Here is a 24,532-nt window from a genome sequence, read left to right on the forward strand (position 1 = left end):
AGATATTTTTTTCAATAAATAAATCTAATTTATATTTACATAACATTACAAGCATTAAATATAACACTGAAATGGTAAAAAAAACGCTAATTATTATTAATAATATCAAATAAATGTCAGTCACCCAAAATTACATCATTGGTGTTATTGCTACACAAAATGCTTTTATTTTGAAATAATGTACTGTCTCTGAAGTGCCTCCTGTAACAAGAGATCATTTGAGGCAGTGCAGTGGACAAAGACATAAGGAAAGTCAGATACTTCTTACTTTGTTTGTTAAAGGTGTCATTTTATCTTCAAATTGTACATGCGTCTTTCAAGTCTGTCATTAGTGTTACTCATTGCATAGCCCTAGGGGTGAACATTTGAATGGGACAATGTATTGTATGTGTCTGACACATTGCAGCCATTTTGTTAAAATGGTAGTGTTTTCTCCAAATTGTCACTGGTGTTACTCTTCTTCCTGGTAACACGTAACACCAGTGACATTCCTATACAAATAAGCTTTGTATAAAGTATAAAAATAATTAAAAAAATAAAAATACCTTAAGCTCTACTTGTTGTGGATTCATCAAGTTAAGAGTTAGTTATTGATATTTAACAGGTTTTAGATGTTTTTAGAAGGAATATATTTCAGCAGATTTGTATCACCCAGATTCCACCTTTTCTGTAGAATGACCCATCTATGCCATGTTGTCTGTTCCAGCCTGGCTTCCAGTGTAAACGGTTACAATGGCCTCTCTCCCTCTCTGTTGTTTCTTTGCCAAATCATCACGTTGTGGGTGCTAATCCATCGGACAGCCTTTAATTACATCTCATGTCCTGGTCAATACTTTCCGACAGGCCGTGCTAAATAAAGAAATCGATAAACTGCTGAAATGTTAGAGAGTGGGCCGAGAGGAGGAGGAGGAGGGTCAGTCTGCCCCTGCATGATGCTCCAATATGTCTCTCAAATCTCTGGGACAAATTGATGCTTAGATTACATTTTTCTAATCCGAGAATTTGATATTTTGGGGTTGATTGTGAACTATCAGAGTCCAGCGGGTGACCTTTGACCCTGTGCGATGAGTAACACAGAGATACCGTCTGGCCTGAAGAAGCTGCTGCAGGGCTACACCGTGGAGGTGCTTCGACGCAGGCCGGCAAACTTGGTGGAATTTGCCGTGCAGCATTTTACACAAATTCTAGAGGGTCAGAAAAACGACCTAAAAAACAAGAAACGTAGCAACAGATCTTCACTGAAAGGAGTGACCTTTGAAACAAAGTCCAATAAGCCCAAAAAGGAGGAGGAGAAAGAGCCTGTCAGTAAGTATTTCATTTCTACTTCATGTTTTTCAAATGGAAAATGTAACTCTAAACATTTTTGTTGATGTCTTTAACCTCAAAATCTTCATATTGTCAAAATGACACAAAGGACATGGAGAAATGGTCCAGTGTCGGAAATGTGCAATTTTTTTTTAAAGTTTCATTGATGCAAAGTTTTGACCTACAAGTTCACAGTAAGGCTTACACATATGTGTTAAAAAAAACTGGCTAAAAAAGGTTTGCTCCCCCTACACCGAGCAGATATGATTATGCAAAAATAACAATCATTACCTCAAGTAATCCAAAAATGAGCTCTAATATCCCGTACATCGATATTGTCACAGCGGCTAAAAAATGCCAAAGCAATTAAAAATTATACGAGATAAAACAAAGAAGATTGCCATAAACACATTTCAATTACAAAGATATGTTCATGAAGGATAATAGCCTACTACACATGCACTATGTAGTACAACACAATTAAAACGTGCCGACTATAGAGAACACACAGTGATAGTGGAGTGACACGGTCAGCGGGCCATGAATCAAAGCAGACTGCTCAGGGCATTTTCACTCGTGGTATCGATCCGAACACTCGGGTCACTTCAACTATGACGTTACTCTATTGAAACTTTTTAATGACTTTTGTATAGATGTCCCATGACTTTTCAAAGCTTTTCAAATGTTGTAACATACAAGACTATGTTTTTTGTTTTTTTACAAGCTTGTAATGATGTAATGACATACTATACTATATTTTAAATTACTTTCTGTGCCTTTTTCATGACATTTGTATCACATGCTAAACAATGACATTTGTATTCAATATTCTATGACATTTTGTAACATTTTGGTCACTCAAATCTAGTGTGATTCATCCGCCTCTGTCTTCCTCTCGGCAGAGTCCACCACCGCTAAATACAACCGCAGAGTTTCAGGTCAGTAACTGTTACAATACTTGTGACGAATATTAAATCAGGTTGCCAGGGTTACGATTGACAGTGTTTTTGTTTGTTGGTCCTGCTGCAGTCTGTGCAGAAGCGTACAACCCTGACGACGATGAGGACGATGATGCTGAGCCACGGGTCGTGCATCCCAAAACAGACGAGCAGCGGCACAGACTCCAGGACGCCTGCAGAGACATCTTACTGTTCAAAACCCTGGAGCAGGTACAACACTGTGATGATGGCTGGTTTGTGTTTAGTTTTTTAATTAAATTCAGGTTTTATACACACACACACACACACACACACACACACACACACACACACACACACACACACACACACACACACACACACACACACACACACGCGCGCACACATGATGTTACTGTAAGAGCACAAAACGTGAGACCCCATTTCATTTTTGAAGCTTCAACTTTATCCATGTTTTATCACCTGAGTATGTGCATCTCCTGCATCTCCTCCTCCTCCTCCTCCTCCTCCTCCTCCTCCTCCTCCTCCTCCTCCTCCTCCTCCTCCTCAATACATACACATTCCTGGTTGATGTCCTGCAGGAGCAGTTCTCTGAGGTTTTGGACGGCATGTTCGAGGTGTTGGTCAAACCTCAGGATCACATCATAGACCAGGGAGACGATGGAGACAACTTCTATGTCATAGAGAAGTGAGCGACAGATCTCAAAGTGTCTTTCCAATGTTAAACTAGGTGGCATTTGGTCAGCTTTATAATGACTACTGACTTCTGTGTGTCTTATCCTCTCCAGGGGTGTGTATGATATTTTCGTGCAGAAGGCCGGAGTGAGCATTTGTGTTGGAAAGTATGACAATAAGGGCAGTTTCGGTGAGCTGGCTCTCATGTACAACACGCCGCGAGCTGCCACCATCACTGCAACTCAGGAAGGAGCCCTGTGGGGCCTGGTGAGTCCAGAAACAATTCAAATGTAGCCTACAATCAAAGCAAACGCTAAAATGAAACACACAACGTTTTATCTTTTTGTGTGCAATTTCAGGATCGAGCCACATTCCATAGGCTGATTCTCAGAAATAATGCGAAGAAGAGGAGGGTGTACGAGGCCTTCATCGAGTGCGTTCCTCTTCTCAAGTCTCTTGAGGTTTGTAAAAAAAACACAAACTCTTTACAAGCAAAATCATCATCATCTTGTGATTCAGGTTGGTCAGCGATTCATTTGTTGTGACATCATGATTTATTTTACCTCCACAAGCTCTCTGAGAGGATGCAGATTGTGGATGTTTTGGGGGTGCGAGTGTTCAAAGATGGAGAGTGCGTATTAATGCAGGTAAAGTGTTAGGACATTTGTCACTCTATCTTTGTCGGTCTTTGTGTTGGACTGAATACTAAATTCCGGCAGTGGCTCAGTCAGTAGGGGCTTGAACTGTGAGCCGTAGGGTCGCCGGTTCAAGTCCCCGACCAGACCTAAATATGGAGTGTGGACTTCTACTTGGAGAGGTCCCAGTTCACCTCCTGCCCTGCCGTGGTGCCCTTGAGCAAGGCACCGGACAACCCCCCCCCCACTCCCATTGCTCCCCGGGCGCTGCCCACTGCTCCTAGTACTAGACTCCTGGTACTAGGATGGGTTAAAAGCAGAGAACACATTTCACTGTGTGTGCTGTGCATGTGTGACCATTAAAGAGGGGTTCATCCCTCCAATTCTATTCTATAAATGTGCCGTTTTCTTCCTGCAGGGGGACGAGGCCGACTGTTTCTACATTGTGGAATCAGGAGAGGTGAAGATAATGATAAAAAGCAAAGTGAGTCTGAACAATAAATGAGTTAATCTACCTCTTTTATCTATGAATTTGATTGCTGGTTTTTGCCATTAACTATTATATATGGAATCTTTTTTTCTGTGATGTTAATGTACTGATTGACTCACAGGCTGCTGTTTGTGTTACAGACAAAGGCGGGCCAGCCGGATAACACAGAGGTGGAGGTGGCGCGCTGCTCTAAAGGACAGTACTTTGGGGAGTTGGCACTGGTCACCAACAAACCCCGCGCAGCGTCAGTTTACGCTGTGGGAGAAACCAAATGTTTAGGTAAGACCCGAGTGTTTATCCCTCTTTGTGTAGGGAGAAATTCATTTTAGGCCTCTGCACATTTATTTTTAGTAAAAGAGAGTGGCTGGAAAGTGTAGGAGGGATTGTTTCCACAAGTCCTTGAAAGTTTGTGAATTTGATGAACAAAATGAAGTTTAGAAATGGTCATGAATAGGCATCATCAAAGAAATGTAAGTTTTCTTACTTCGCTTTTCAACTTGTAAATATGTCTGTTTATATGCTCTGCTTTTACTGTAACACAGCAGCATAGTTGTGGAGTGCTCTCACATTTAAGTCTTTCTCTCCGAATTGTTCAATATGAGCTTCTTTAAAGCCTGCTGTTTTTTGTTACTATGTGTTAACATTGAAAAATGTCTCAAACTATGCCACGATATGTGCATGACTTTGAGGGAATAAGGCCTGCAGTCTTTCAATGTGATGTTTGAGAAGGTGGGAGAACTGTGTAGAGACAAAAGTGAACGCAGTCACTCATTTATAAACCAGAGTTATTTTGGGCCAACAGACCTGGCATCTATATCTCACCCCACTGGAGTTCAGCTGAGTCCCTTTCCATTAAGCAGTAGGCAAAGACTAAAGCTGTAGTTTGCTGTGGAAGACACTGAACATATCGTATCTGCATCCCTACTGTTATTACATCTATTATATCCACTGAGCCTCTTGATTTAAATGTCTAATTATACAATTAGTTTTCTTTTTAACCTCTAGTTTGACATCATATTGATATTTATTTAATTGAAACTCACTCCATCTGCTGAGCTTGTAATGGACTCCAATAATGGCACTCGACTGCAAACAAACACTTCTTTAAAGCGAAAGTTATCCATGAAGAAATGTGTTTAATCCAACTCCTCTTAGACAGGTTCACTCCTTTTTTTAAACTCCATGTGTCAGACAAGGAGCCTGCAATATGATGACATTCATTTAATTGACTTTCCATTTCTTTCAGTAATTGACATCCAGGCTTTTGAGCGTTTGCTGGGACCCTGCATGGACATCATGAAGAGGAACATTTCCCAGTATGAAGAACAGCGTGTGGCACTTTTGGGGTCACGTGTAGATTTGAAACACTAAGACAATCATAAAGTAGTGTATAAGAACTTAGTGAACTCCTGCTTGGGGTAAATGTACAGTACTCCTTTAACATTGTCCGACACACTTAAATGTGAAAATCCATCTAAAAGGTCAAGGTTTTATAAGATAAGCTACAGATCCATAACATTAAATACATTTTAACTAAGCAATATAAATACATTTTTCATATATGAAATTGAGGCACACTTTTATTACCACTTTAGTATCAAAAATGTGAGAATTGTTCACCTAGTGTTAGTGCTCGTCGATCCCCAATTCATTTAAAGACAATAAAAAGTGCATTTTACAATAGGAATTAGCAAACTATTCACAACCCCTACTCAAACCTTTGTTGTGTTGGATGACATTTGTAACCTAATTTGAGTAAGGAGTGAAATTGCAAAATGACAAACATGATGTAAAAAAATAAAGGATTACATCTTAATTTTTCAAGTTTTTTGGAGTTTGTTTTATTTGAGTTACAAAATATGAAGTGCCATCAGCAGACTCTACAGGAGAGTTTGCCAACCTTCTTGTGTTACAAGTATTTACACCCAAAAATCAAGGATATCCATCTACATTTCCACACTTTGCTTTCAGGTTTGTCCCAGAGTTTCAAGTCTCTGTTAAGTTGTCCAAGTTCCATTGTCAAAGTTTAAATATTTAAAATATTTACAAAGTCCTGTATTCAAAAACTCCCAAATGATAAGGTAGCTTGTTCGATGCAAAGGCCGGCGCCAGAAGTGAAACTGCGACGATGGTGAGAAATGAGCTGGTTGAATTAGAGGAGCTGTTAAACGAACGTGGTCCTACAGGGTCTCCATAAGTCAATAGTTCCTCTCAAAGAAAGCCGGGCGAGGAAGTCTGTACACAATTATTTAAAATTACATTTTTGAAATGTCTCTTTTGCCATCGCGGAGCAACAGCCTCTATGATCCACACTTGTGAAGAAATTAATGACAATCAATAAAAGACAGAGTAAAGAAAAAAAGGCCACCCAGATAGTCACTCAATGTTCATCAAACATCCTGATTCTTTTTCAGAGCATCTCCGAACATTAAAATAAAACTCCAATAAATAGAAATACAGCAGAGAAATGGTCAAATAAGACTGATTCTGGTTCGGTCCATCCCTGAGTTCTTTTGAGAAGGACAAAAAAATACCAGACAGGAGTGACAAAAGGAAAAAAGACAGCGAAAAAAAAAGCGTTGATAGGGTGTATCCTATACATTCCCATTGTGTCCGGGCAAAAACAAAGTCTCATATTCCTCTGGTTTCCTGAGGCTCATCAGCAAGAACATCCGTTGATGGTACGGCTCCCAGCAGTGAAGGTTACACAGAGGTGATGACAATCATGAGGTGTGGTGAGATGCTGGAGATCCTGTTGAGAAGGTCGGGGGCGAGCTGCGACAGGTGGCTCTCGGAGAATTCACATGGTGGGAAAATCTGCAGCACATAGGCAGGCTGAAAAAAGAAACGTCTATTACAAATAGGTATTTACGGAAAGGTGTTTCATAAAGCAGGGTTATACTTCTGAACATGCTCAGTGTTTGTGCAATGACAGAGAAATAATAAAATACACTCCGCACAGAACACAGACAATATCTTGAAAGGAGACTTTAGAGGTGTGAAGCTGACAATTGAGCGGCCCGACCAAGCAAGGAGGCGGAGACAGAACGTCCAAAAATATAACCCGGCGTGGGCATTTATTAAAAACATGGGCACAAAGTTCACCGCCTCAATCTGCGGTTCTCCTTTCACCCATCCTGCAGCCACAAGGATCTCACACACACACCCCTCTCAACAGACAGGGCAACAGAGCCTAAATACCCACCCTCCAATCATCACAACAAGACACAGGTGAGGGGGGAGGAGACACCACAGGACACCAGGTGCACACAATCATCAGCCACAGACAACCTATACTGTGCAATCACGCTAACAAAGTGCCATATCACCCGGCCTGAAGCCGTCAGTCCATAGTGACGAAGCCACCTTCGCCACAAGAGGTCACACCAGAGTTCATTTAAGTAAAGAAAAAAAAGATAGTTAAAACAAATAAAACGTAATCCCAGTCATTTTCTCTTTAACTTTCAAACACACAGTTCAGTTTGCTCTCTGACTTTGTCCCAGATCCTGATCCTTAGAACTAAAATATTTGGTTTCCCTAGAATAGATTGAAATGCTAATATAAATACATTTGATACATGAGTAAGGCTCAATAAAATATACAGCTGACAAATCATACCGACTAAAACTATAAAAGATATAAATGACTCCAATGTGACTAAACTAATAACTTATTTTTTCCACAAGTACTAGGACTAAATCCTTTTATCAAATAATGATTAACCTTCCATAAAAAAAACATGTTAAAACACAAGACGGCGTGAAACAATCCTTCATGTCTCACCTGATTGGAGCCTGGGTTGGGGATATTGATGATACCAGCAGCCAACTTTGCCTGCAGGTAGTTGATGAACGCAGCCTTAAGAGCTTGAGTTTGGTTCAGGACGTCGTCTTGGTCTCGCCCGCATGGCAGTGCAAGGAGCAGACAGAAGTCGCTGTCCCCCTGTACAAATACACATGTAAATGTTGTTCAGCAAAGGAAACAGAACTTTCTCGTAGGGAGTTAGGGTTTCGGATATGAACTGACATGTATGTCACAGTGTGTTTTAGGTTTTAGCTGTTTTATCAGTTATAACAAAATGTAGATGGGTAATTGACCTTAAACATGATTCCATCTCTTTTCAAAGGCCATGTGAAGTAACATATGTTAAGAAGGATTTATTTAAATAGATGCATTTATTGGATTCAAAAGGAAAATAACATGTCAACATCTGTTAAGGAAGTAGTATTCGGTGTCATGACAGTAAATTAGTCAATTTTATGGGATTCAATCTCAGCGTTAGTAGTAACTAACTTTGAGTCGTCAGTGAGAACAGGCAACTGAGTAAGCTGTTAACCGTAAACACTTTTTTTTTTATTGTTTAAGGGTTAGGGTCTCTGTATGCTTGTTTATCACATGTATTGGCAGAATGTGAAAGTCATTCAAGCATTAATCCGCACACCCATAGTATGACTAAAACAAAAAGACACGTACCGTCATTCTTCGGGCTACACTCTCCAATTGTGAAGCCTCGAGTCTCATTCTCTGGACAATCCTAAGCAATGCGCCTCCTTCTTGTAGGGGCAGTGATCGATGAGCCAAAGCTTTGTTGCCACAGACAAAATGCAACTGGACTGCAGCTGTGTCGTTTTTCAGTGCCAGCAGGCCTTGCCAAACAATAGGGTATTTCTGTTTAAATGTGAGACAAAACAGAGACATGTCAGACAAAGCCGCTTCTTGTTCAGCCTAACAACCATGAACACAATTCAAACTGATCGTTTTGTCTTACCGTGAGCAACTGCAACATATTAACAGGCTGCGTCATCTTGCCATCTGGTTTCGTCTGGAGGTCTGCACCCTATGGATTACAGACAATAGTGTTATGTGTCATGAAAAGTAGTTTCTGAAACATGAAGACACGATCTTGCATATTCACTCAGTTGACCAGTGTTATATTGCCAGTCCCGCTTACCGCCACATACAACAGCTTTCAAAATGACCATAAAGTTAAATCAACAGCTTTTTAAAAAAAAAATTGTTTTAAAAAAACGGAACATTTCAAGATCGTATGATTTATTGCAGGAATGTGGACTCCATCGGAATACTTTTATTAGTCCCACAGAGGGGACATTTGCAATGATATTTAACTAGGTTAACCTACTGGATAGTTTATTGCAGTGAACTCACCATGGTTGGTGTGACATTCAGAGGTGGCTGGTTAAGTCCAACAGGTGACGTCTCTGGTATTTGAGAGTGGGTGCCTCCTCGGTTTGAGTACATCCCTGAGTACTCGGGGAATGAGCCACTAGGTCCTGGTGGCATTAGCTGAGCTCTCTGGGGAGATGCCATTGCTTGCCCAGATTGTCTGATCCCCATCAATCCATCTTTAGGAAGAGGAGAGTGTGGCCTCTTTGCCTCTAATTGCTTTGTTATATCCTTCTCAGACACACCTTTAGACAAAACATGTGCTCTTGGAGACAAGGATAAGGACAGATTGGAGGGCGCCGAGGAGGGGGGAAGAATCTCTTGAATGTGTCCAGAATGAGGATCTGTGGCCAAACGCTCTCCCTGTTGGTGCAAGAGCACTCGCATATCTCGTTGTGCCATGTATGTTTCTAACTGGACACTACGCCCACGAGGATCTGACTGCATAGTCTCTGGTTTTAATTGTGCAGCAGACTGTCTTGCTTGAGCCTGGTGGAAGCGCCTGGCTTCTTCTTGTTCCCCCTCATGACCCCTCAACGAAGCTGGATTTACCTTGAGAACCTTGTCTCTGCCAACAGTCTGTGGTGACGTTGGCCGTGGCTGCATGGATCCAGACCAAGGAGAGGCAAGCGGCTCACTATGCATCCCATAGCTCATCACAGAGAGAGGTGGAGTATTAACCCGAACATCTCCTTGGACAAGATGCCCCACTGGAATTGACTGGGCAACACGGTGAGGAGACATCCGTCCCAAGCCTCCTTGCACACTGTGAGGTTGCATGATAACCGACTGCTCTTGATGATGTACACCCGAGATAAACTGTTGCATGGCAGGAAGGCCAGTGGATAACATCCCTGGTATGCCCTTGGGTGAGGAGGAGCCAATGGGTGAGGACACTTTAGTAAACGGAGAGTGGGGATGACCTGACTTTCGAGGGGATCGTGGTTCTTGTTTGACTCCACTGATATGAGAGGGAGCTCTTTCACCAGTTGCAGGAACAAAGCCTACATGGTTACCAGGCGGAGAGGGCAAATGAGGGCTTATTGCAGGACTTATAGCAGAGGTCCAAGATGGTTTGGCTCCATCCGTACTGTGAGGATCAGCACTGTCCATTTTCTTCTGATGTTTTATTGGCATGTATTCTTGATGGTAACTCATTACTTGTTGGTTACCTTGTGGGAGACGCTTCACTACTCCTTGAGGTCCAGGTTGGTAAGAAGATTCCATCTTTTCCAAACCCGTGCTTTCTTGTTTAATAGAAGTCGACTGCATTTTACCAGGATGCCCATGATCTGTCTGCGATGAAGGCCCCTTTTGAAGTCCTAGATGAGAATGACCATACATTTCTTGTTTTATCTGGGGCATGGATACCAACTGCTGAGATTCCATGTCACCTGCTGTTGCTTGTGGGATCTGACTTATTTTTGCACTTATCCTCTGTGGTCCCTCTATTTTTTGGCCCGAGTGGCTCAAAACTACCACTCCTTCAGATGTATTAACTCTTAGACCTGGGCAAGATCCTGCACCAAGAGTGGGGCTCTCGACAATGAATCGTGTGGCACTTCCCACCTCATCCGCCACAGGCCCGTGGTATGATCCAGAATCGTCCTTGTTAGGCCTATAAGTTGGCTTGGGTAAAGTCATATCCACACAGGGATTTCCAATGTTTATGTTAACTTTGTCATCGGACTCAGGAGGGTTGCAGACGCGACTGATAACAGAGGTTGCAGTGGATGCAATAACAGAGATCACAGACTTCGACTCAGGAGATGGTAGTAAGGCTGGAGGTCGAACTATAGGGGGCGCGGGATGAGCTACCATTAAACTGCTAGGTAGTGGTGACTTATTTGGCACAACAGCCGATGGAGTATTACTCTCAGAAGGATTCTGGTCTCGCAGGGTGGGTAGATTACAAGGAATAGAACTACTGCCTGGCAATGAAAGATTTTTGTGTTTCATAAGAATCTGTCTCAAATCACTTGTGCCATGATCAGTAATCATGTTGTCAGAGTCTGAGGGTAAAGACTGGTTTTCCTTCGATGATAACGGCATGAAGGGTGAGACGGAGACTGTATCTTTAGACTGGTGGCGCCAATCTGGTGGAGAAACAGGAATTCTATTTGTTTGAATGGGTCGTATATGTGGCCTGTTAGCTAGTGGAGACAGGGAAGGGGTGGTGCACTCGGCTGGCACCTGTTGGGGCTTTGGAAGTATTGGACTCTTCGATTGGGGGTTAACAGATTTGAGATGTTGAATCTGTTCTTCAGAAGGTGCCTCTATATCTTTGTTTACATCTGTGGCTTTGACTGCCAAAGGCTCTGGCTCTGGCTCAGGTTCTGGCTTCCAAGTAGTAGGAGTGATAACCGTTGTGGTTGCTGCTGATGGAGTTGATGTAAGAACAGTCTTTACACTGGATGGTGGGCTTTCTGCTAAAGGAGTTGTCAACTCCTCACTTATTGAAGGGCCTTCCTTAAAATCTCTTCTTACTTGCTTTTGTCCTTTATAACGTTTAGGTGTTTTAGGTCTTCCCTTGGGACCCTTTTTCGGTGTTGTAGGAAAGACAGGCTCCTCCTTAATGGCAGGTGTATTTGTTGTTGCAGGTTCATCGTCCTTGGCAGAGGGCATCACGTTTTGTATCTCAGGTTCTGAAACGACATCAGCACTAGGAGGAGGCGCTTGGGATGAGATAACACTTCCATCCTCTGCAGTTATCGAATCAATAGCAGCCATAAGTTCTGTCTCACTAGCAGGATAAGGTTTTTGTTCCTCTGGCTCACTTTTGACTTCTGTCGGTGGAATAGGTGTTGTTGGTGGTTCTGTTGGAAAAGTTGGATCTGTAAGTTTAGCAATGTTCTCAACAGCTTGCTCCAATTCCAGCTCCTGTGAAATGACATGTTTTGGTGATTCAAGGAGCTCTTGTCTTTCCTCAGCGGAAATGTCCTTTTCCTCATCGTTAGGGCCCTCTTGGTCGGCACTAGTACATTTTGAAACAGGATCACTGTGGTCACCTGGTCTGAGCTTTTTTGAAGAATCCTCTTGACTCCCAAGTTCATCATCCCCTAACTGAAGAAGATCCTTGACCTCCGTGACATTTAGTCTGATTTTGAGGTTCTTGAGAACAGGAGACTTGGGAGTTCTCATCAACTTGGTTTTTCCTCTAACAATCTTCTCTGAAGCAGATTTCTCTTCTAAAACGGGGGAATCTGACTCTTTCCCATTTGATTTACCTTCAGAAGCCTCATCAAGAAAATCATCTTTATCTCTGCCTAATTCTCTCCCTTGTTTGTCTTTCTCCTCTTTCTTTTCAACTTGAATGGGTGGATCTTCTTTAAATGAACTTGATGAATCTTGCAAAGCCAAGGAATCTTCATCTGTGAAATCCATTTCCTGATCATCTTCAGTCGCGTCACTTTTCTTCACTTTCCGTGGTAATCCAGATCCTTGAACTGTCGACATTGGATTCCATGAATCCTTGGTGCCATGAGGAGAGGTTTTACCTTTTGACACTCTTGGTATTCGTTCCCCACCTTCTGATTCATTTGAATCCGTGTCTTTATTGTCCAATTTAGATTTTTCTACTTTACATGCTGAACTCTCGTCCACTTGCTTGCGATTCTTGGGCGGACGGCCCCGTTTCGTAGGGGCTGGAGCAGGTGGATCCTGTTCCATATTTTGTTGTTGTGTTGCATCTTTGTCTGAACCTCGCTTTCTGGCAGAGCGTGGCGAGTCTGGAATTTCCTTTCCAGGACGAACTGGCCCATCATCTTCAACTGGAGTGGCATACACAGATTTAACATTTCTTCGTCTTGCTCTGCCTGCTGATATGCCAGGCTCGGACATATCGGATTCTGATCCGTGAATCGGAGACTTGCCTGTTGACTTTGATTCAGCCCTTGGGGATGATCCTCGTTTTAGCTTCTCTTTGTCAATGCGCTCACTCTTGCGTGTTAATGGTTTCTCCAGACCAGAGTTAGATACCACAGGAACTGGAGCCACTTGAGCAGGGGAGTGTTTGAGCTTTTTATTTTTCATTTCTTTTGTTTTATGCTCCTTCTGAGGTGAAACGGGCTCGTCGTTTGTCTCATCAATGGGCATCTGCAGTTTAATAACTTGAGGATTTTCCTCCTCTCCCTCAGGCTCTGCTTCTGTTTTCCAAATAGCATTGGTCTCCTTCTCTTCCTCTACAAGACTATGTGGAATGGGACTAGTTGCTTCTGGTTGTGTTGTCTGAGGATCTAGCTCTGCTTCTGAAATGCTAACAAGCTCATCATTAGAATCCTGACGGCTTGGTTTTTCTATACAGAGAGGTTTTAAATCACTGATATTATCACATTTCTCTACAGATTGAGAAGCTTTACATTTATCCATTGAGTAAATGGGTTCAGGTGCTCCAACTGGTGCAGGTTCAGCATCAGATAAGCCCTCAGTTAATTGATGGTGCATAGGTACAATCTCTTTGATCTCTACTTTCATCTCTTCCTTTATGACAGACACGGGGGTATATGGATCGGGGGTTGGATTTAATGCAACAAATGTCTCTTCCGGTGGAGGAAGGTCCTTGACCACAGATTGGGTGACAGAAGTAAGTGTGAGTCGGGGTTCAGGAATGGTCTCTTCAGCAGGACTGATTGGTTTGATTTCTGGCTCCATGATGGATTCTGTTGTTTCAGGAGACGGCACTGCTTGTTGCTCTTGAACAGGTGTTTTTTCCACTTTCTCACTAGTGATTATTGAGACTTCTTTTGCCTCTGGTAACGGATGGGGTTTATTCTTCTGTTGTTGAAGTCGTGTAAGTTCCAAAAAACGACTACGGAAAAGGACAACTGGCCCAGTTTCAAGTTCACCATCACCTTGCTGTCCAGGTTGCAGGTTTACATGCTCAGGTTCTTCATGTTTGCGTTCCAAGTGTTGAAGTCGCCGAGTGTCCAGCTCAAACACGGGGCTGTGAAGAAAGCGGGAGGCAAAAAGCTCCCTACGTTCCTGTTCTTCCGGCTTGGGCTCCTCCTTGCGCTCATCAAGTTTGTCTTCAGATCCACTGCGAATCTTTTTCTTTTTCATGTACCAGGAGGGTGTAGGACGTGGTGCTGATTCCACCTTCTCAGTATCCTTTCTGTTGCGTAAACCTGCAAAGTGAGAATCATAATCCAAAAAGGACCAGTTATCTTCTCTTGAAGAGGAGAGAGATTTTGCACGTTCGAGCAGAGCCTTTGTATCTGGTGTGATGGTTTGATCAAGTGCAAAGGAGTAGAATTTGTTCCTTTCAAGACTTGCTAGCTTGGGGTCTGAAAATCGATCAACCCTTGGCCTTTCAGAAAAAGGCACTGATGTGGAGGGCACTGGAGAGTGGGGTTTGGCTTCTCTGTCCTCTTCAGAGTCAGATCGAACTTCCCCAGGCTCAAGGTCATGCCACATACCATATTCCAAACGCTTGCGATTGTGAATATTCTTACCAAGACCTCTAGAAAAGTTTAGGTCAGGTAACAAGTCTTGTTTAACTCTGCTCTCCCATCTCTTCTGTTGCTCTTCTTCCACACTAAGTAAAGGAGTGTTTGGCTTGTTTACCTGTGTGCTATGTGTCCTTTTGACCAACAGCTCCAGATCTGGGTGAAGTTTTTCCTCATTTCTACTCAACTCTTTCTGAGAAGGGTCCGAAAACTGTTCATCTGCATGGTGAGAGAAGTGCTGATGTCCTGGAGGAGAGATGTTGTTCCAGTCACGATCTTCACTTTTTTGTCTAATTCTCCTGTAGACACGCTCCCTCTTAATTCCGGAGTCAGTCTCTAAAAGGTCTATTTTCTTTAATTTGTGAGATGGAAAAGTATCCGTTACATCCTCAGGTGGTTTGCCAACTTCATGCACAAGACTGCGATGTTCCAAGTCCTCTGCTTCTTGAGGACTTCCTGGTTTGTCAGACTTGTCAGATTCACGCTGCTGTTGCTGCTGGTGCAGTCGCCTGTTTTGCTCCATTTGCTTGCGATAACTCTGAGAGAGGTCAATGTCAACATGGTCTTCCTTGTTCTTAACACTTTTCTCAGCGTCAGCATTCTGAGCAACACATGTGAAAGCAGCATGGTGTTCGTGTTCTCTTATACTGCTTTGATCTGTAATCCCCTCGTGTGAAAACCTTCTAGATGAAATGTGCCCTGGATGTCGTGGGTCCAGAGACTCAGACTTCTCCCTTTGTCCTCTAAGGTCCTCTTGACCATCTTTCTGAGTGCTACTTTTATCACTTTTGAGTCTTGAATCTCTCCGTTGTGAATCTTTGTTTTTGTCAGTGTCAATCTCTTTCATAAGAGCACCAGCACCACCAAAATCTGAAGATGGAATGGCGTCGTCCTCTTCATGCCTGCTTCTTTTCTGACGAATGGTCCTGCCACCTGAATCAGCAAAGCGCCTTTTTCTTGCCTCAAGGCGATCCGAGTCAACGGATACATCTTTCCCATCATTTCCAATATCAGGCTTTAGATGTTTCTTGAGTCGATTTTTTCCATCCAAGTCTGAGTTCTCAACTTTACTATTTTCAGATCTTTCACTTTTTACAGAGTCAAGAGCAGTTGACAACTGATTGCCAGGTAAGGGTTCAGCTTCCCCCTTGCATTTATTCCTCTCATGAGCATCCTGGTCTGATCCCCTTCCTCTTCCAGACGCTCCATCAAAACCAGTCTCAAGCTCTGTTTCCGGTAGTAGGTTGGATGGGGATTGCCCCTTTGTTTTCCTGGATTTAACTTTCTCAGCTTTGTCTCCTTTCTCTTTTCGTTTTGTACGTTTAGTTTTCTCTGCACTTGCCACAAGCTCTGGTTGGCTGCTTTTGTCACTCTTGTCACTCTTGGAGGCATGTTCAAGCAGGGCCTTTTCAGATTTATCAAAGTGTGGTGGTGACATTGAGCTCACACTACCACTTCTCTCTGAAGATTGACTGTAAACGCGTCTTTCTGAGTCTCTGGGAGCTCGCTCAGAGGGTGATGGTGATACTGTAGGAGTAATAGGTCGCCTTGGATGGGAAGGGCTCCACCTGCTACGATCAGCCTCAAACCGCTCTCGCTCTCTTTCTCGCTCTCTTTGAATATATGTGTATTTTCGAATGTCTTGCTCAAAGGGGTCTCTGAAGTCCCGGAAGTCTCTTGGGTCTTCATGAAAACGTGGGTCAAAGTGTTCCCCCTGAAAGTGTTCCAGTTCAGGAAAACGTTCCCTGCTGCGAGCAGCGTAGTCTCTTCGAGCTTCTTCAGGATAGATGCCAGGTGTCCGTATATTCTCAAAGTAAGCCCTTTCTGCTGTAAATTCATGGTATGGAGGTCTCCGTTCCTCTCTGTGGAAGAAAAAATAAACAATAGCAAGAGAAAAATTATTAATGCCATGGTCCTAAATAATGTATCATCTCAAACATGTTCACTTTTAAGACTTAAAAGTGCTTAAATATTTTGCAATAGAACTGTGATTATGAGTACACCCAACATCAGACATATTTAAATCAGGGTTAACATAATTTGAAAGAAAAGCAATTCCATTTGCTGAATTTAAAGAAAAAACTTAAATTGTGCATGCAATAAAAAAATACAAGCTATTTACCGTCGTTCAGTAGGAATTTCGTAGAAGTCTCTAATGTCTTGACCAGATGTCTGCATAGTTCGGTAGAAGGCCATCTGACTCTCTTGACTTGCAAAATCCACCTTTAATAGATACACAAAAGTTGTTAGCACAAATGTATAAATGTTTGATTAATATGTTTAAATAATTAACCCTATAATAGTTATTATTTACCTTTATTTTATTGCCCCCAATCTTCCAGCCTTTGGTCTCCCTTACAGCTGCCTGAGCGAAATCTGTGTTGTTGTACAAGATGAGGGCCATCCCTTTTAATCTATCAAACACAACCTAAAAAAACAGAAAAGATACATTAAGAGTTGTGAATACTACAACAATAAAACAAATAACTTAAACAAGGGAAAATATAACACCTTACCTTTACAACATGTCCATAGCGGCAGAAATGCCGTGTGAGGTACTGCTCTGTAACGCTGGTTGCCAAACCATCTAGCCAGACACACGTTGTAGGCATACTCTTCCCAAACCCAAGCTTCAATAATAAGAGAGAAACACACATATTAGATACAAAAAGTATGTTGGCTAGAAATCCTAAATAGAGCAAAATGTTACTGTTGTTTTTTGTAAAAACACTACCTTTAGTCTGTTGCTCCCCAGATACTCTCCATCCATCTTCTTAATGGCCTTGCAGACACTGGCAATATCAGAGTATTGCACAAAGGCATACTGGGGAACACCATTTACTTTCTTGATGTCAATGTCCTTGAGGATTAAAGATAAATAAATTAGAGACACATCAAATGTTAATTGTAACTTTGCACAGTAACAAAAGTAAATGGTAGCATACCACAATTTCTCCAAAGCGTTGAAAAATGTCAAGGAGTTGTTGATAACTAGTAGTCTTCTCAAGGTTGCCGATAAACAGTGTCCTTGTGGCCTTTGGGTGAAACTCATCTATCCGACCATCCAAGGGCCTGAACTCGTTTTCACTCTCTGTTTCTGGTGAAAATAATCGGTTTAGGATTAATATGCTGCTAAATGTCAAGAAGATTAGATAAAGTGTATTAAATCATTGATTTACTTTTTACTTATGTATTACTTTGTATATTTGTCATCACTTACCAGGACCATTCCAGGCTATGACTTCAATAAGCATGCCAAAGAACAGCTTTCCTTTGGAAACAGTGAGGGCTTTCTCTTGATCCTCTTGCTGTCGAAAAAACACCAAACCATAGCGGTCTTCTGACGCTCCATGTATCTGCACTGATGTCACTTTCCCATGTTTCTTGAATTCATGGAAAAGTCCATCTTTTAAACTTGTGTCTGCAAAGGAAGAAAAAACATATTACACAACTGAATCTTGTTTAAGTTTACAAGCTACATTGGTTTTAAAAAGGTATACATTCATGAACAAAATATCACTGAAATATTTACAATGTAAAAATACAGAATATAAGATTGTTGACCTTTGCTTTAACTTCAGTGACCTGCGTACGCTTTGCTAAAATGCACCAAATTACTTGATAATTCATATTTGTACTTCTTGTTGGCATAGAAGTTACTCATAGCTGCAATACATAAAGTATATCAATTTATCGCCCACCTTAAGCAGGGGAAATATGTCTCTAATGTTGTATTTACTTTATTTCATACAAATATTTGTCAGGCACAACAAAGTTTAACAGCTCTTAGCCTGCAATTAAGTGTTTAAAACTGTAAATATAGTAATACAAAACTGTATACAAATAGTATAGTACATGATTGGATAATATTGATGTATTAAGTCTCCATTAGAATACAACATGATGAGGAATCTCCATCCTCCAACAAATGCTTTTATGGAAATGTAGCTCCATAACCCAAATTAATTTCATCAAAACAACAAACGTAGTGCTGTGCACAATAATAAAGAATGTACACATTTATGGATAACGTGGTTCTGTCTAGCCTATTTTACAATTTACAGATAATTCAGTCAGTATTAAAAGAACATTTGATGATTGGAAGACAGTTGCTGAAATGTAGAAACCTACCTGTGGAGCGTACTGGTAGGTTTTGCACTTTAATCCCAAAGCTTCTGCGTGGCTCATCCGAGTCGAGCCCCATAGAAGACTGAGTAGGGGCGTGAGTAGCTGACGACTGAACAGAGCGTGCCCGTGATCCATCACTTGAGCTGCTGTTTGAGTCACTGTTGCCCCCAGAAATAAATTAAAAAAGAACAATGATTACACACAAGTCAAGAAAGTATATTCTGATATCCGTTGTTGGTTCGGCAGTGACATAATTAAGTCAACAAACATAAACGTGAAGCATTAATATCTCAACAAAACAAATGCCACACCTGCCGCTGCCAGTGCTGCTGGTGCTGCTGACAGAATCAGAGCTCGACGACCTGCTGTGGGATCGAGATCGCGGACCTCTCCCAGGGGACAAAGGAGCTCTTTTAGGGGAATGAGGAGTTTTAGGGGTTTGTCCCGTGGTCCGTTGTGGAGAAGGGTGCCTCGACTGTGAGGAATGAGATGATCGGCTCCTCCGGTGATGGTAGGTTCTATCAACCCGCCGTCCTCTCTCATCTCTGTATAGTTCACGCCGTGAAGAATTAGTAAGAGTAAATGGGTCTCGAATTCTAGAGTCAAAATGTGGGTCTGCTGCCTCAAAGCTTCCCCCAATGGCACTACTTCCAGGGCCAGCAGCAAACATGGAACGATCTCTGTAATAATCAGCGTTGTAGTGGCGCTGTCTGTCGAAAGTGCCACTGCGCTCATGGTGTCCATATGGGCTGTGATCATATGCACGTTCGCGGGTTTCTGAGCTACTGTAAAATAAGAACAGGATAGAGAAGAAAAGAAAGGTATTATGATTCGGAAAAAAAAGAAATGCAAAAAACTATTTCCTGAAAAATGATTTGGCATTTAAGTGAAAATCCAAATGGTCGGTACAGAAAAGATGTAGCTGAGAGCAGGCCAGATAAGTACGATTAATATTCTTATGAATAGCAATGCCAGTTTTTTTTTTAAACAAACCATTTGACATTTATGCCTATAGGCAAACTTAATTATTCTGACTGTCATCTTTGATGTGTTAACATCAAAACCAAACATCGATCTCTTCTATAGGGTTCTAGTTCATTGGAACCGTTTGTTTAAATAAAATAAATATATATATATATATACACACTTTTTAGCAAAATGTTTTACAACAAAAGTTTCATATTTTCACTCGTAAAAAAAAACACATTTTCCTGCAATATAGGAGGATAAACAATTGGTAGAAAAATGTCTAACAACTATACAAGTAGGCCAAATAAAATGACTGCTCAAGCCATGACATAATGGGGTCAACCTATCAACTGCTGGCACTCTCTGCAAACACCAATATAGACGAGGGTCTACAGATAGAGGGTGTTGTATGCTTAAGAGATTGTAAAGACCCTTAAGGCAAATTTGTGTCATTTGGCTTCAAAAGTGAGATTGACTTGTGTGGCGCCGTTCCTATAGCTTAACTGTGCTCATTCTAAAACTAAATTAACATTTCTGACAGAAACAGGACTACGTCAAGCACCATTTTCTCAATACTTTCAATTCATAAACAGTCACATGAAAATAAGCTGCCCTAGTCGTTGTCACTACAAACGTATTCGTTTAATTTTTGAAAAACTACACATGATCCAGAAGTATTTTTCATTTACTTTAATTTGCAGAAACAAAAACCTTGAAGAGTTTTGACTCCACTGGGTTTCCTGGGGAGCTGATTTAAGAGGCTGACTGTTAATGATGGTAAGAATAAAAGTCAAACATTTCTCTAATATTCAACTGGATTGTACCTGCAGTATTGAAATCTAAAATGCCATGCAGTTCAGAGTGATGTATGTAATGTGAAAACAATACTTTGTAGTATTTATGTAATGCTGGAAAAAGCAGCACTTTCATAAAGAAATGACAAATTCTACATTTATGTATTGTAAACAATATATGCACTAATACACATTTGTTCCCTCTCTTGCATCAAATGAATCTTTCCCTAAAAAGCAGTGCAAAACCTGATATTAGACAAAGCACTAAGGAATGTTAGAGAAAGAAATATGCAGAGGGCAGAGCAATACCAACCTTTTGGAAAAGAAGTTACCGAAACTAATCCAAATAAAATCTAGGTGGATCAGAGTGAGACCCCGAATGAAAAAACCAAGGGAAAAAATCTATTTATCTAATTGGGCAAAAACGGGTTTCTTGATTCGCACTGCACGTTATCTTCAAATAGTGTGATGCACCAGGTCAGTAGGTTGATGACGTATAATCCACAGCTACTTTATTCTCTTCATTGGATGGAAAAAGGAAAAAAACAATCACAGCGATGGACTTCTTCATGGATTTCTGGACATGTGGTAAAATAATATATAGGAACATAAGACCGTAATAAATAAATATGGATTATATTTTCTTTTTTTAAGATGAACTTTCAGTGAAATCCAGCTCGTTTACACAGTAACTTGTTGCCAGGATGGAAAATACATCCAACTGGATACATTTTGTCTTGAAGGATGCTCCAAAAGTCAGGATACTTGCGAAAAAGGGGGGAAAATGTATTCCACTGCTGATATCAAGTAGTCAAACAAGCTTGTAGACTCACATATACTAATATCACAGCACGAAAACACCAGATGGGCTCATAGGCATGTCTTTATTCCACAATCCTAGGATCTTATCAGGTTTATGTAATTGAAGGCTTCATCTAGTAAGTAACTTGGAAAAGGTTATCTTCAACTCTGTTACACCAGTGCTTTTCTCCCCACTGAGCTGAGGAAGAGGTCTTACACAGCTACATCCACACTTGAGTAATCCAAACGAATGGCATCTACACCTATCCATACTAGGGTCCACATCAGTACATCCCAAATGCTTTGCATACATCCAGGAGGGTACATCCAACTATGCAGTCTTCACAGGTCTTCATGGCCATCAATCCACAACAAGAATAGCGCCACAAAGTGGTGGTTGGATCCTCTGTGATCTTGCGAAGTCTTCTTCGTATAGCTTCCATATTTGAGACGAAAATGTATTTAATATAAAAAGTTAACCTGAAACTTTAATGACTGAGATAGCCTAGGATGTACGCACTACATCTGTCTTTCCTGTAATGTTTAATAAATAGGAGGTTCTTCTATCCGGTTGTTCAAAACGTAAATCCAGAGTGGGCCGTATCCACAGATGCAAAAAAATCATAAAAAGTAGTCCATCCGTCTGATGTGGCCATGAGGAAGAAAATGTCGACAACCCGAGGAGATCCTTCACGTAATGATATGTTACCTGCATGAATTCTTCAAAGAAAAGTACATCCTTCATAATAGGGATTTACTTCCAGTTTCAAGCGATTCCAAGTAAAAATCGAGGATATATCCCGTATTTAGGAGGAAAAGGTTTAAAAGTATCCAATAGGGCCCCAAGGTAGTTTCCCACAAAATGTAATAAATCCAAAACTCACCAGGATATTCCTCACAGATGTAATATCCAAACCAGATGTCAGACCTTGAATAAGAAGTTACACTACCAAATGATAATGTGTGGTTAATTTACTTAAATCCCATGGGAAAGGCGAGTCAATTAGGATGAAAAGTGGATCCCTAATTACCTTTGTGCAACTCCCTTGAGGCATATATCCCTCATGAATAACCCCACTATGTGTTTAGGTTTTACAACTATCCAATACCTCGATTCCCCTGGTATTTAAGGGGAGGCCGTGTCCACTTACCCATCTATTCTCCGTTCATAACGTCCTTCTCTGGTGTGCAGGGACACAGGTGGGCCAAACACTGGACCAACTGTTGCCCTAGAGAATCCTGTAACGTCTCGACTGCTTGAGGGGGAGCTGTCTTCAAGGCCTCGAACAGCACTAGGGACTGACCCCGGTTCATTGTAGTCAGTTCGAAGGTCCCGGTCTCCCATCTTGTTGACAGCATTGTGAGCTTTCTGCGCACTTTTAATATCCACAAAATCCACAAAGGCTGCAACACCGCCCTCTGACCCTCGCTTCCGCAGAACTTTAACACTTTCCACACGGCCATACCTGAAAGGAAATGACAATAAAAACAAACAGGAAATTACATATACACCAGCTAAGATTAGAGCCAGCGTAGCCAAGAACAATGATCCATCTCAAAATATGAACTAAAGAAAATTAACACCAACATTTCCTTTTAGGCCTCTGAACAGATAAAACTGTCAGTGTCGGCGACAGTTATGCTGGGCGACTATGCTTAGCGTTACAAGTCATGTTGGGAGGTTTCTGTCGTTAATCAAACATCCCTCCGGGTACTAAAACATGTCAAATGTTCGTGTTCAACAACTATAAAAAGCATCTCATCAAAACAGCACACCACTTGTTATTGTGTACCGCAATAGCTACCATTAACTTGCACTGGATGTAGTGTTTATTGTGTTGCAGATGAGCTATATGAGAAGTTATTCAAATAGAATTCACAAAATGTAGCAAATAATAAAGTTACATGGTTTGTATTTACTTCTACGGGATCATACAGTGTATCCTGTTAGCTTCCTGTATATTGTATTGTACTAACGTTGATTTTGAGAGCAACACCTGGTTTGCTATTACTTGTAAATTGGTAAAATTAGAAAACAACACTACGTGTGTTAGCAGGGTTCAAGTACTTCGACGTGAAGCAGCACAACAACTAGCTAACATTAGATGTTCAGGTCGGTGAGCTCAGTGATCGGTTGCAGATTGTATCTTCTCTACATTTAATATGTATCTAACAACACTGTTGACCAGAGCAATAGCGCTGTGGTGCACACGTCCCCGTTGCTAAATAACACACGGCATGTCATGCTATCTGACCTGCTGCTCCGCTAACGCTAGCTGACGTTTGGCGTTTACTGATCATGAAAACGTCTCGACTTCCCACAAAATGGTTGGTTGGGTGGTAGCTCGGTGGCTAGCACACCTAGCTACTTGCCTCCTTTAGCAAAAGTTAGCCAAATACTACAAACCGTAAACATGTCCACTTAAGCAGTACCATAACCAACACCTTGTTAAAAATAACATTGCTGTGCTGCAACATAACAAAGGCAGAAACACTCTGACTTGTAAAACTTGTAAAATGCTAACGTTAGCCGTGTTAGCATTAGGCTGCCCTTTGCGACGAGCTAACGTTAGTACCTAGCGCGCGCTGCTCGGCCAACACAGCTTGCGTAACCCACCGTTTAAAATGCTCCACGATCTTCTCCTCTCGAACATGTTCGGGTAAATTTCCCACCCAAAGGTGTCTGGTTTCCCGAACCATCTTGAGCTTTTCTTCCCCCCTTCAACCTCATATGATCTCGCACGTTTTCTATTCCCTGCCGGTCGGAGGTCCGCCTGAACAAAATGAACGACGGTGTGAATAATTTGGGCCTGGTAGCTGCTGCCCGTTTAGCTTTAGCTGCTGTCGCTGCGTCCCTGATCTATGTACGGGCACGAGCGTGAGACTCGCTCCTGATGGGTTTTGGGTGCGAGCTGCGCGGCCCCGAACTCGACGTGCTTGCGCGTACTCGACAGTTTACGAATAGACAACAACAATCGTCACGCGATTTCTTCAACGAGGAACAACCTTAAGCCCGCGACTTGTCTGCGCGGTCACGTGGTGCTGTCTGCAAGGTAATCAATGTTTTTCTATCATAATGCCAGTAACATACACGTAGATCCCATCATCTTTTTAACGCTCCTGTGTTGGATACATGCCTTACATTTGAATTATTTGATATCAATATTA

General features: G+C 41.7%; 2 protein-coding genes across 5 annotated transcripts; one reads left to right on the forward strand and one right to left on the reverse strand.

Moving 5' to 3' along the window:
- The first annotated feature begins 1,064 nt into the window (after window positions 1-1,064).
- On the forward strand, window positions 1,065-5,777 carry prkar2ab (protein kinase, cAMP-dependent, regulatory, type II, alpha, B). The gene is made up of 10 exons (XM_034082502.1): window positions 1,065-1,301; window positions 2,210-2,243; window positions 2,335-2,474; window positions 2,825-2,931; window positions 3,032-3,185; window positions 3,278-3,379; window positions 3,491-3,565; window positions 3,972-4,037; window positions 4,184-4,322; window positions 5,290-5,777. The coding sequence occupies exons 1-10, from the start codon at window positions 1,065-1,067 to the stop codon at window positions 5,412-5,414; spliced, it is 1,179 nt and encodes a 392-aa protein (XP_033938393.1). The 3' UTR covers window positions 5,415-5,777.
- Window positions 5,778-5,859: 82 nt separating this feature from the next.
- Window positions 5,860-24,272, reverse strand: LOC117446308 (msx2-interacting protein). Of its 4 annotated transcripts, none has more exons than XM_034082459.2 (15): window positions 23,982-24,272; window positions 22,516-22,830; window positions 19,112-19,582; window positions 18,804-18,958; window positions 17,893-18,093; window positions 17,618-17,769; window positions 17,407-17,532; window positions 17,189-17,302; window positions 16,987-17,100; window positions 16,795-16,895; window positions 9,211-16,534; window positions 8,813-8,881; window positions 8,518-8,712; window positions 7,828-7,986; window positions 5,860-6,878 (listed from the first exon to the last, which is right to left on the reverse strand). In XM_034082459.2, the coding sequence occupies exons 1-15, from the start codon at window positions 24,062-24,064 to the stop codon at window positions 6,747-6,749; spliced, it is 9,711 nt and encodes a 3,236-aa protein (XP_033938350.1). In that variant the 5' UTR covers window positions 24,065-24,272; the 3' UTR covers window positions 5,860-6,746. The 4 variants fall into 4 exon arrangements, with proteins under 4 accessions (XP_033938350.1, XP_033938351.1, XP_033938349.1 ...); XM_034082460.2 differs by having other exon boundaries at window positions 17,618-17,763; window positions 19,112-19,585; XM_034082458.2 differs by having other exon boundaries at window positions 19,112-19,585.
- Between the last annotated feature and the right edge of the window lie 260 nt (window positions 24,273-24,532).

The sequence above is a fragment of the Pseudochaenichthys georgianus genome, chromosome 5 (genome assembly GCF_902827115.2).
Source record: "Pseudochaenichthys georgianus chromosome 5, fPseGeo1.2, whole genome shotgun sequence".
In the NCBI taxonomy this organism is placed as follows: domain Eukaryota; kingdom Metazoa; phylum Chordata; class Actinopteri; order Perciformes; family Channichthyidae; genus Pseudochaenichthys; species Pseudochaenichthys georgianus.